At 42.7% G+C, this 12,808-nt stretch overlaps 1 protein-coding gene across 1 annotated transcript; it reads left to right on the forward strand.

Annotated features, from left to right (window-relative positions):
- The first annotated feature begins 4,434 nt into the window (after positions 1–4,434).
- Positions 4,435–12,500, forward strand: LOC125532905 (eukaryotic translation initiation factor 3 subunit G-like). Its single transcript, XM_048696769.1, has 2 exons — positions 4,435–4,662; positions 11,712–12,500. The coding sequence occupies exons 1-2, from the start codon at positions 4,435–4,437 to the stop codon at positions 12,498–12,500; spliced, it is 1,017 nt and encodes a 338-aa protein (XP_048552726.1).
- The last annotated feature ends 308 nt before the right edge of the window (positions 12,501–12,808 follow it).

Genomic DNA, 12,808 nt, shown 5'->3' on the forward strand with positions numbered 1-12,808 from the left:
ATCGATACTGATACTAATTGCTACTCTTCTATGTAAACTATTCCCTCCATAAAGAAATAAGAAAAACGTTTAGATCACTACTATTTTAGTGATTTAAACACTCTTATATTTTTTTATAGAGGGAGTAATATAAAAACTTTTAGATCATTATTTTAGTATTTTATAAATGTTTTTATATCAATTTACGGAGGGAATACACACGTTATTTTCTTTTTTGCGAGAATTGCCATAGCTGGTACTGCAAGCTAGTAGTATAACCTTGCAAAACATGGAACGTTTTTACAATGTGAGGCGGGGGGAGCAGCTCGCAAATTAAAACACACGGGCATGAGCTCCTGACCACTCAATCGTCGGTGCGTCTACGGTTTGCTGACACTTCACTGGCTTGCGGCAGGCTGGCAGCTGTGCCCACTCGCGCTCGGCCCATGCCCCGTAGGCCGTAGATCATGATGCCCAGCTAACTGTCACGTAGCGTCCTGCGTAGGCGCTCGCCCGGTCGTACTCGTACGTGCGTGCAACGCTACGTTGCAGGATGGGCTTGGCTAGGCGTATCCTAGAGCTTGGCGACTAGCGGTGTCTCAGCACTCAGCAGGATCGTCCGCTCAGCTTTACGGTTTGGCCGCACTCTATCTGGACGTGCGCGCACACATAGGATAGCTGTCCTGGAGTCAGTGCGGACAGATCCAGACCGATGGCAATCTTCCTTCGTGTACCAGTCGAGTCCGGCATTTCCTATACGGCGCCTTGAACGCCGCTTAAAGTAGCGGGCCGGCCCATTTTATTTTTTGTTTGATTTTTTTTCGGCGTTTGCACTTCAGTTTTCAACGATTTCATTTGTTCTTTCCACCTTTATTTTTCATATTTTTTACCTTTTTCAAACTAGGTGAACTTTTTCAAATTCAATGAAGTTTTTCGCATTGATGAACTTTTTCAATTTGATGACCTTTTATCAATTTTGTGAACTTCTTCAGTTCAATGAACTTTTTAAAAAATTGGAACACTTTTTTTAATTTGATGACTTCAAAAAAATCCAATGAACCTTTTCTAAATTTGAAAAAATAAATAAATCGATGAACCTTTTTAAAAAATCTGTGAACTTTTTTCCAACCTCAGAAGATAGAGGAGAGCACCAGGCCCAGATTTCTGGAATACTTCTATGGGGAAAATCGATGATTTTTTTAAAGTGATGATTTTCTTTTCAAATGTGCAAAGTTTTTCTTCAAAATGATGATTTTTTTCAAAAATCATGATTTTTTAATTTTTATCTTTTATGATTTGTCGAGATTCATTGGTTTTTAGAAAAGTCAACGGCTGAAGCGGGTCACATACCTACCTGAGAGCTGAGAGCGAACAAAGCAGGTCACGTACCGACCAAAGAGCGAACGAAGCAGGTCACATACCGACTCAAGAGCGAATGAACCAAACATTGTTTTTTTATTCAAACGAACAAAGCAGACATGTGTCCCTTGTTGGGACAGACCCAAGTCACGAGCACGTGACCGCCAGCGAGCACAAGGGGCGCTGAAAGCGGTATATAGGAGGTACCATTTCCTTGCCTGAAAAAAGTTTCTGGTTTGAAGGGGCGGGAAATATCAGGTGCTCCCCACACTCCAACTTCAAAAAATCAATTTTAAATGTTTCAAAAAGTTCTTAAAATTTTTGTGGATGTTCACAAGAAATGTAACTACAAGTCCTAAAAATTTCAGGTCGAAACTCTAACTGAAAAATTGAGAAATGAAAATGTGAAATCTAGAATGAATAGTGTCATAAAAAGATCAAAGCATCATTTGACACTATTCACACCTGAATTTGTCTTTTTTATTTCTCAATGTACATTTCGAGTTTGGACCTAAAATTTGTAGGTGTTTTAGTCACATTCCTTTTTGGCATTCACATTTTTTTCAGAAATTTTTAAAACATTTAAAATTGATGTTTTGAAGTTGAAGCATGGGGAGCACCTCAAGGATGGGAGCACCTGCAATTTTCCCGTGTAAGGGCGGTCGAGGCTGAAATTTGGGCCAAGCCGCACAGTTGCGGAGGCCACTATATTTTTTACAGCAACCAGGTCGTGCTGCATTCTAGTGGGCGTCAATAGGTATGCAGACGTCGTCAGGCGCAGCTATGTGTCACCTGCAGCAACTGGGTGCCCTATGTCTCGCATTAAGCGAAACATAAGCGAATCCCTTGCTGAAGGCAGCCCCCACTTAGGCTGGCCCACGCGCGCGGGAAACACCAGCCTGTTTTCTGTTTTTTTAACGTGTTTTTTTGCTTGCTTTTTTACTTTTCTATATACTTATATATATATATATATAAACTCTTTAAAAACATATTTGAAAAATGTTGAACAAGTATTTGAAAAATGTTGAATGAGTACTAAAAAATGTTGAACAAAATTTAAAAATCAATGAACAAGTAATTAAAAATGTTGAATAAGTATTTAAAATATTGATCAAGTATTTGAAAAATGTTGAATCAATATTGTAAATGTTGAACTAGTATTTGGAAAATATTGCAAAGTATTAAAAAATGTTGAATAAGTACGAAACTGTTGAGCAATTATTTAAAAAATGTTAATAAGCGTCCGGACAATGTTGAAAGTGTATACAAAAAAATGTTGATCACTTATTAAAATTATTTTTTGACATATACGAAAATGTAGACTGAAGATGAAAATAAACATAAGAAAAAACAAAATAAAAATAAAAATGCAGAATAAAAAAGAAAATCAAAAAATGGAGAAGAAAAAAGAAAACCATACAAGTATTTAAAAATATTGAACAAGTTTTTGAAAAAATGTTGATCATTTATATAAGAATGTAGAATGAAAAATAAAAAGAAAAAGAAATTAAAGCTCAAAAAGAAACAAAATAGACCGAAGGAAAATGAAAAAAACGAAGAAACAAATAAAAAAACCCAGAGATGAAAAAAGAAAATAAAATTAGAGAAAAATCCAGCAAAAAAGGCCGGAGTAGGCTCAAGTATGACGCACCCCTTGTACTTAGCACGAAAGGAACCTGAGTGGAGTGGTTAGCGCGGAGCCGAGAGCAAAGAATCTTCGAAAAACATATGAATGTTTTTGATCATGTATATAAAAGATGTTGAACAGTATTTCAAAAATGATGAACAAGTATTGACTAATGTTGAACAAGTATTTGAAAAATGTTGAACAACTATTTCAAAAAAATGTTGATCATGTATATAAAAATGTTGAACAAGTATTTGAAAAAATATGTTCCAGTATTTAAAAATTGTTGAACTAGTATTTGGAAAAATGTTAATCGTGTAGTATATAAGAATGTAGAATGAAAAGTAAAAGGAAACAAAGAAAAATAAAAAATGAAAACAAGAACGGAGAAAGAAAAAAAAAAGAAAACAAAGAAGAAAATGTTGTTGAATAGAAATTGACACTAGAAGTACTGAAAATGGACACTAGAGTAATTACTGTCTACAGAAAATGGATACTTATTGCTTCCCATTCAACAATATAGTGACACTAGAGTAATTACTGGAGATCAACAGGCAACAACAACATCGATCCTGAAAATCTAAATGAAAATGTATGCTACTAATTCAAACAACGATACCAATCCACACATTTATGGGTCTCTATTTATGCTCTTTTTCTGTGTATGATTTTGTTTATGTTCTCAAGCACTTCAGTGTAACAGTTTGACAAAAACACGTGGTCTTTTTAACAGTTTTCGGTTTGTAGCAAATTTGATGGAAATAATCTTAAGCAAATCTTGAGCTTTTGGTCATTTCCACTTGATGGCCATTTTGTCAATTAAAATTCATGGAATGAGCAATAATGAACATGTATATGAAATATTTTGGATGGCCCAAATGAAGACTATGTTGTTATGCTTCATGTCTATTTTGATACAATCTTTGATAGTCCAAATTTCATTCATTGGTGACATTGTTGTCTATTAGTACAAAAACAGAGTGTAGTTACTCTGTTTCAACTACTACCGAAGTCAAAATACAGGGCAATACTCAATCCATTCTTCTGAGTTAAGTACAGGGCAAAATACATATCTCTGCATTTTGTTTGGAACTGAAAGAAGTACAGATATCTGCATTATCTGTTTGTACACTTAGCTATAGTCAATGCCTTGAGTATGATATTTACTGATAATCATTCAAATTACTCAGACTGAATATTTACTGATAATCATTCAAATGAACTGAGAGTTGCCTATACTCCCAGACCATGCATTCTGTGGAAAACATACATCAAATGCTAGTTGTTCACAATTCAAAATAATTTCACTGGGATCTTCTCCAATTTACACATAATGCCCTGTAAATTGATGGAGTATAGTAGTTGACAATCATTTAATAAAACACAGAATGCAATTGACATTTTTATTTACTCCATTGACACTGCAATTGACATTTTTATTACTCCAATTAACACTGCAATTGACACTCATGGAGTACTTCATTGACACTGCAATTGACACAGGTTCAGAGTACTGTGCATGCAGCCAACAGCAGCAGCAGAGGCAATCAGCAGTCGCCAACAGCAACAGCTGGGTGGGGACTCGATCGGGCAGGCGGCAGCGGCAACAGCAGGTGGCGGCCAGGCGGCAGCGACAGCAGAAGGTCCGCGTGGTCGTCTCGCCGCCGGGGAAGATCCGCGTGACCCTGTCTGCCGAAGTAAGAGAGAGGGCAGCGGCGACTGGGGTTGCCGCGGGCGTGAGGAACCGGCCAGGGACGCGAGCAGAGCGACTAGGAGGAGATGCCCGTCGAGGTGGTTGCCTTGGAGGAGCAGCCCCAGGTGGTTGGCGAGGCACCGGCGAAGGTGGGCGGTGCTGGAATTTTGTCAATTTTGGGCCTAACCCAATAGCAGTTTCAGAAATTCCTAATAAATCCTAGAGGCCCACGCACCATTTGTGCAAGGCAAGAGGTGGAACAAAAGTTTAGTCCCACATTGCTAGTTTAGAGGGAGTTGGACCTCTTTATAAGGAAGGTTCTTTCCCCACATGTATGAGCATGAGAACAAGAGGGACATCCACGCGCGCTCCTCCTCCTCCGCCGCCCGCCTCGCCGCGCCGCGGGTTGCGGGAATGAGCCGAGCCGATGTCTAAATTTTAAGTTCTGACCACTGCGCTGCTGCTACGTTCTTCCCCATCCCGTCTTGCGGCGTGCACCGCAGGTCGGGACAGTACGGGAGAAGGGTGATACGGTTTTTGGGGAGCGCTCAGCGCGATTATTGGCTGCTTCATCACGGACGATCCGGTCGCCGACGACTACGTCCACGACCTCCTCGACGACATGGCAGGCGAGGACACCGACCCCAAGTCCAGCGCTTCTGCTTCTGCTGTCCCGTACGTGTTCTTGTCTTTCCTGTTAAAGGTTCTGCCGCAGTTCTTTGTCCTACACATGATAGGTTCTACTTCATATATGCTACTTGCTATACTGTCTGCTTTAGATATGATAGGTTACGGTTCATATATGCAGAAGCTATTTACCTTCTCTTTGTCAGAATGTATGACTTGTTTTATCTCTTCTATATTAGTCATGCTTTATCTAGTATTTCTGTTAATAAAATCATTTGGTAAATTGCTCATATTTCCAACAATCCAAAAACCTTATTATAGGCAATTTACCCCAAGTGGTTTTGCTGCTTCCATGAGACCTCCTATGTTTGAGAGTATCCATTATAAGAGGTGGCGCGTGAGAGCAGTCTTATGGTTTCAAACCATGAGTTGCTATGACGCCACTCTCGGCAAACCTGAAGGAGAGCTTGATGCTCAACAGGCACAAGCTTTTCAGGAAATGGATACTCTGTTTAAGGCTGCTCTCTTGAGTGTTCTTGGTGAGAACATAGTTGATGCTTATGCGTCAATTGATAATGGAAAAGATATGTGGGATGCACTCGAGGCCAAGTTTGGCGTCTCGGATGCTGGCACTGAGTTGTACATCATGGAGCAATTCTATGATTACAGGATGACTGAAGAGCGCTCCGTGGTTGAGCAAGCTCATGAGATACAGTCATTTGCTAGAGAACTTGAGCACTTCAGTTGTATGCTACCAGACAATTTTGTTGCCGGAGATATCATCACTAAGCTTCCTCCTTCATGGAGGAACTTTGCTACCTTGCTGAAGCATAAGAGGCAGGAGTTTTCTGTCCCGGATCTCATTGGCACTCTTGATGTGGAAGAAAAGGCGAGAGCAAATGACACACGTGCTGGAGGTATTGAGGGAGGATCTAGTGCCAATGTGGTACAGAAGCAGAACTTCCAGCCCCACAAGTTCAAGAACAAGGGCAAGTTTGATGGAAAAGCAAAGTTTGATGGGAATAACAAGGCTGTGCAACACACGAACTTCAAGAAGAAGAATGGCAAGAAGAAAGGTGCTTGTCATGTGTGTGGGGATCCTGATCATTGGGCTCCTAGTTGCCCTAATCGCTATGACAAGCGTCATCCTAGGAAAGGCGGCAAGACCGCTAATATTGTCATTGGAGACACTGATATGAAGGATGCTGGGTATGGTATATTTCCCACTATTCTTTCAGTATGTCATTCTCCTGACTGGTTGATTGACACGGGTGCTAATGTGCATGTATGCGGTGATATTTCCATGTTCTCGTCTTATCAGACCGCAGGGACTTCAACCATGCTGATGGGCAACGGTTCAAGTGCTTCTGTTCGTGGTGTTGGCATGGTCGATCTGAAATTTACTTCGGGGAAGATCGTGCGGCTGAAGAACGTGCATTATGTCCCCTCCGTCAATAAAAATCTTGTTAGTGGATCTCTTCTGTGTAGAGATGGCTACAAGCTTGTCTTTGAGTCGAATAAATTTGTAATATCCAAGTATGGAACCTTTGTTGGTAAAGGCTATGAGTCAGGAGGCTTGTTTCGTTTATCCTTATCAGACGTTTGCAATAAAGTTGTTAATTATATTTGCAACAATAGTGAATCCTATGTGTGGCATTCACGTCTTTGTCATGTTAACTTTGGTTGCATGTCGCGACTAGCGAAGTTGAACTTAATCCCTAGTTTCACCACCGTCAAGGGATCTAAGTGTCAAGTGTGTGTGCAAGCTAAGCAACCTCGTAAGTCTCACACGACTGCGGAAATAAGAAATCTTGCACCACTAGAGCTCATACATTCAGATCTATGTGAAATGAATGGTGTGTTGACAAAAGGTGGAAAGAAATATTTCATGATGTTAATTGATGACTCCACTAGATACTGCCGTGTGTATCTTCTGAAATCTAAGGATGAGGCTTTGAACTTTTTCAAGATCTATAAAGCTAAAGTGGAAAACCAACTTGATCGGAAAATCAAGAGGCTTAGGTCCGACCATGATGGAGAGTATTTTTCCAATGAGTTTGATGCTTTTTGTGCGGAACATGGTATAATCCATGAGAGGACGCCTCCCTACTCACCTCGGTCAAATGGGGTGGCCGAAAGAAAGAACCATACTCTAACTGATTTGGTTAACGCCATGTTAGACACATCGGGTCTCTCCAAGGCATGGTGGGGGGAGGCGATATTGACAGCATGTCATGTCCTGAACCGAGTCCCCACAAAGAATAAAGAGATAACTCCATTCTAGGAATGGGAGAAGAAAATGTTAAAACTCTCTTATCTGCGAACATGGGGTTGTTTGGCGAAAGTCAATGCTCCAATTTCAAAGAAGCGGAAGCTTGGACCAAAGACTGTGGATTGTGTTTTCCTGGGATATGTTTTTCATAGCATTGGCTATAGATTCTTGGTTGTAAAATCTGAGGTACCTGACATGCATGTTGGTACGATCATGGAGTCGAATGATGCGACTTTCTTTGAAGATATCTTTCCCATGAAGGATATGGCTACCTCATCTAATCAGGAGATGCCTAGTTCATCGAATCAGGAACCAGTTACAATTACCGAACCTACAATTTCGATGGAACACTTTGAAAGTCCTGTGCAGGAGAACAATGAAGTTCCTATTAGGAGCAAGAGACAGAGGACTGCAAAGTCCTTTGGTGATGATTTTCTTGTGTACCTCATAGATGACACTCCCAGTTATATTTCAGAGGCCTATGCATCTGAAGATGCTGACTACTGGAAGGAAGCGGTTCGTAGCGAGATGGATTCCATCTTGGCGAATGAAACTTGGGAGATAACTGATCGTCTTTATGGGTGCAAACCTATAGGATGCAAATGGGTATTCAAGAATAAGCTTAGGCCTGACGGTACTATTGAAAAGTACAAGGCTCGGCTCGTGGCTAAGGGTTATACCCAAAAGGAAGGTGAAGACTTTTTTGATACTTACTCACCTGTGGCTCGACTAACCACTATTCGAGTTCTACTTTCACTAGCCGCCTCGCATGGTCTTTTTGTTCATCAAACGAATGTTAAGACTACTTTCCTAAATGGAGAGTTGGACGAGGAAATTTATATGAAACAACCAGATGGGTTTGTACTAGATGGTCAGGAAGGGAAAGTGTGCAAGTTGCTGAAGTCTTTGTACGGACTTAAGCAAGCACCCAAACAGTGGCATGAGAAGTTTGAAAGAACTTTAACAGCTGCAGGCTTTGTTGTGAACGAAGCTGACAAATGTGTGTACTATCGCCATGGTGGGGGCGAGGGAGTTATCCTGTGCTTGTATGTTGATGACATACTGATTTTCGGAACAAATCTGAATGTTATTAAGGAGGTCAAGGACTTCCTATCTCGTTGTTTTGAGATGAAGGATTTAGGAGTGGCTGATGTCATTCTAAACATCAAGTTGTTGAGAGACGATGATGGTGGGATTACATTGCTTCAATCTCACTATGTGGAAAAGATCTTGAGTCGTTTTGGTTATAGTGACTGCAATCCCTCTCCAACACCATATGATGCGAGTGTGTTACTTCGAAAGAATCGAATAATTTCTAGAGATCAATTGAAATATTCTTAGATTATTGGCTCGCTTATGTACTTAGTAAGTGCTACAAGACCTGACATCTCTTTTGCTGTTAGCAAACTGAGTCGGTTTGTCTCAAAACCAGGAGATGTGCATTGGAAAGCTCTAGAGAGAGTTTTGCGTTATTTGAAAGGCACTGCAAATTATGGAATTCACTACACCGGGCATCCAAAGGTGCTTGAAGGGTATAGTGACTCAAACTGGATCTCAGATGCTGATGAGATAAAGGCCACGAGCGGTTATGTATTCACTCATGGAAGTGGCGCTGTTTCTTGGAAGTCTTGCAAGCAGACCATCTTAACGAGGTCAACAATGGAAGCAGAACTCACAGCACTAGATACAGCTACGGTCGAAGCAGATTGGCTTCGTCGGCTCTTTAATGACTTACCGGTTGTTGAGAAATCTGTACTGGGTATCCTTATGAACTGCGATAATCAAACTGTGATCACAAAAGTGAGCAGCTCAAAGGATAACATGAAGTCATCAAGACACGTTCAGAGAAGGTTAAAGTCTGTTAGGAAAATGAAAAACTGTGGAGTTATTGCATTGGATTATATCCAAATGTCTAAAAATCTGGCTGATCCTTTTACTAAGGGTCTATGACGTAATGTGATAAATAATGCATCGAGGGAGATGGGTATGAGACCCACAATATGAATTGTTCATGGTGGTAACCTATTCTTTGTAATCGGAGATCCCGTGAATTAGATGTGGAACACAAGCTGTTGGTCAACTGAGAGAAGAGTATCCTTACTATTCACAATACCACTTCATGAAGATGCAATACTCTCCTTATCTGCATGGCAGGTTGATGTATATCTTAATGTGTTCTAAGTGGCTTATTTAAGCAGAGATGTTATCCTGTAGAACATCTTTTGAAGAACACACCTATATGAGTCTAATTGTAAAACGTCGCAATCTATGAGAGTAGGGTTCTCTCTAGTAAACTCATGAAAGGTCACGGAGTATGACGCATAAGCTCCACCCGTGAGGAAGACCCACGGTAGACACGTATCGGTCAAGGCTTTATGTGAAGCTAGATTCGCAGAAAACTTGCAGTTCAAGGCCCAGTCCACTGTTCAAGTTGCTTACTAGTGTAGCATAGAGTTCTAGGTGGAAGTTCAACTTAACAGTCTCCACTACAGTACCGGTATATAAAACAGTGTTTTGGAACCAAAGGTAAATTTTTGTGTGCTTCTGGGATCTGGTGGGGGATTGCTGGAATTTTGTCTATTTTGGGCCTAGCCCAATAGCAGTTTCAGAAATTCCTAATAAATCCTAGAGGCCCACGCAGCCCATTTGTGCAAGGCAAGAGGTGGAACAAAAATTTAGTCCCACATTGCTAGTTTAGAGAGAGAGTTGGACCTCTTTATAAGGGATGTTCTTTCCCCACATGTATGAGCATGAGAATAAGAGGGACATCCACGCGCGCTCCTCCTTCGCCGCCCGCCTCGCCACGCCACGCCACGCCTCGTCACAACGCGCCGCGCCGCGGGTTGCGGGAATGAGCCGAGCCGATGCCTAAATTTTTGCCACGCACGACGGGTATACGAAAGGTCATGTGGGAGTTGAAACGTTTTCTGTAGTGGACACTACATTCGAACGGCGCGCCTCTTCGGCCGCTGCCTGTTCGCTTCGTCTCCCTTCGTTGCTTCACCTCCCGCCGCAGCCTGTTCGCGTCCTTCTCCTGTGCCTATATAAGAGAGGTCGCTCCTCTCCAGAGAAACACAACAGAAGCTCCTCTTCCCCTCGCCACAAAGTTCCGACCACTGCGCTGCTGCTACGTTCTTCCCCATCCCGTCTTGCGGCGTGCACCGCAGGCCGGGACAGTAGGCCTCCGAAACCGCACCTTTTGAGTCCTGTACGGGAGAAGGGTGATAAGGTTTTTGGGGAGCGCTCAACGCGACTACTGACTGCTTCATCACGGACGATCCGGTCGCCGACGACTACTTCCCCGACGACGACTTCTTCCCCGACGTACACGACCTCCTCGACGACATGGCAGGCGAGGACACCGACCCCAAGTCCAGCGCTTCTGCTGCTGCTGTCCCATACGTGTTCTTATCTTTCCTGTTAAAGGTTCTGCTGCAGTTCCTTGTCCTACACATGATAGGTTCTACTTCATATATGCTACTTGCTATACTGTCTGCTTTAGATATGATAGGCTACGGTTCATATATGCAGAAGCTATTTACCTTCTCTCTGTCAGAACGTATGACTTGTTTTATCTCTTCTATATTAGTCATGCTTTATCTAGTATTTCTGTTAATAAAATCATTTGGTAAATTGCTCATATTTCCAACAGGCGGCGGGGCAGATGGACTTTGGTTTAGTCGCCCGCTGGCCGACGGTGGCTACGACGGCCGCTTGGTCCAGCCGCCGGCGAAGGAGGAAGGGTTGTATGCCAGTCCGATTCGAACCCGAGGTGGCTTGGGACTGTTCCCAAACCAGAGCTAAGGTTCTACTCTCTCCGTTTTTATTTACTCTGCATATTAGAGTTGACTGAAGTTAAACTTCGTAAAATTTGACCAAGTTTATAGAAAACAACATAAATATTTACCATAACAAATCTACATGATGTGAAAGTACATTCAATAATGAATCTAATGATATTGGGTTGTTATTGTATATGTTAATATTTTTATTTATAAACTTAGTCAAAGTTTATAAAGCTTGACTTTGACCAAAGTTAATACATGAACTAAATAAAAACGGAGGGAGTATATAAACGAAGACTGGGCTGCTCCGGCTGGTATAACCTATTCGAGAGAAAAAAAAACCTATTCAAACGTACAAGTCTGTTGTAGTACTTTGGAGAAAGAGAGAGAGAGAGAGCCACGGCGCTTACGCAGACGAAGGAGGAGGGCGACGATTGCTATCTCCCGCCGCCGGTGGTCATCGGGCCCGACGAGGACGGTGTGAGAAAGGTTATCGAGTACCGCTTAGAAGAGGGCGTGGTTTTAAAGGTGACCACGACCACCCGCTCCCGCTCTAAACTCGCCGCCAAGGAGCACCGCTCGTGGCCCAGGTTCGGCGACGCCGCCAACGACGACTGCGCCACCTTCCGCTCACGTAATCCGCACCCAAACGTGCTCTCCTCACATGAAGTCTTCCTTGATCGCGCTGGGACTGGCAGCAGAGCTGCAAGAGGCGGTCCAGTGGCGGCCATGCTTGCCGGCGAGCGAGATGGTTCCGTGGTTTGCGGGACCTGCAAGAAGGGCTACCACTGGACGTCAAGGTGCCCATACAGTGACCTTTATTCCCAGCTGGAAGCCTTGGATGAGCAGCCGAAACCCGCGTGTGAAGGAGGTCGCTCCGCTGCATACGTGAGGCGGAGGAACCACGACAACACCGTCCGCGTGGACAATCTTTCGGAGCAAGCCCGTGATCCAGACCTTCTGGAGCTGTTTGGCGCGGTTGGCCCGGTTCGCCGCGCACATGTCGTCGTGGATCGCAGGACGGGATCTAGCAAGGGGTTTGGATTCGTAGAGTTCGTCCGCAGGGCAGATGCTGAAAAGGCTATCCGCACCCTCGATCGTTACGGCTACGATCACCTCATCATCCGTGTGGAGCGACCAGAACGACGCGTCGGCTGAGCTAACCTCCGTGTGTTTGGACGGCACTGGAATATAATCTTCGAGAGCTGGGCGTCGGCAAAAGCTTGGCTCTGATCAGCCTCACATCTTGTGTGGTATAGCATTCTCTTAGGAATAGGATCTCACCAAGTTGTTTACATATGCAATATCTTGTTGCATTGATCATGTACCTATGTGTTATTGACATTTTATTTTGAAAAAGGTCCATTTTACTTCCTTAAAGAAAATGGGTGGTTCGCATAACCTCCTGCACTTTTTTTTGGTTTAGTTAACCCCCTAATCTATCCCAAACCGTTCAAAAATCATCT

The sequence above is a fragment of the Triticum urartu genome, chromosome 1, assembly GCF_003073215.2.
Source record: "Triticum urartu cultivar G1812 chromosome 1, Tu2.1, whole genome shotgun sequence".
Classification (NCBI taxonomy): Eukaryota; Viridiplantae; Streptophyta; class Magnoliopsida; order Poales; family Poaceae; genus Triticum; species Triticum urartu.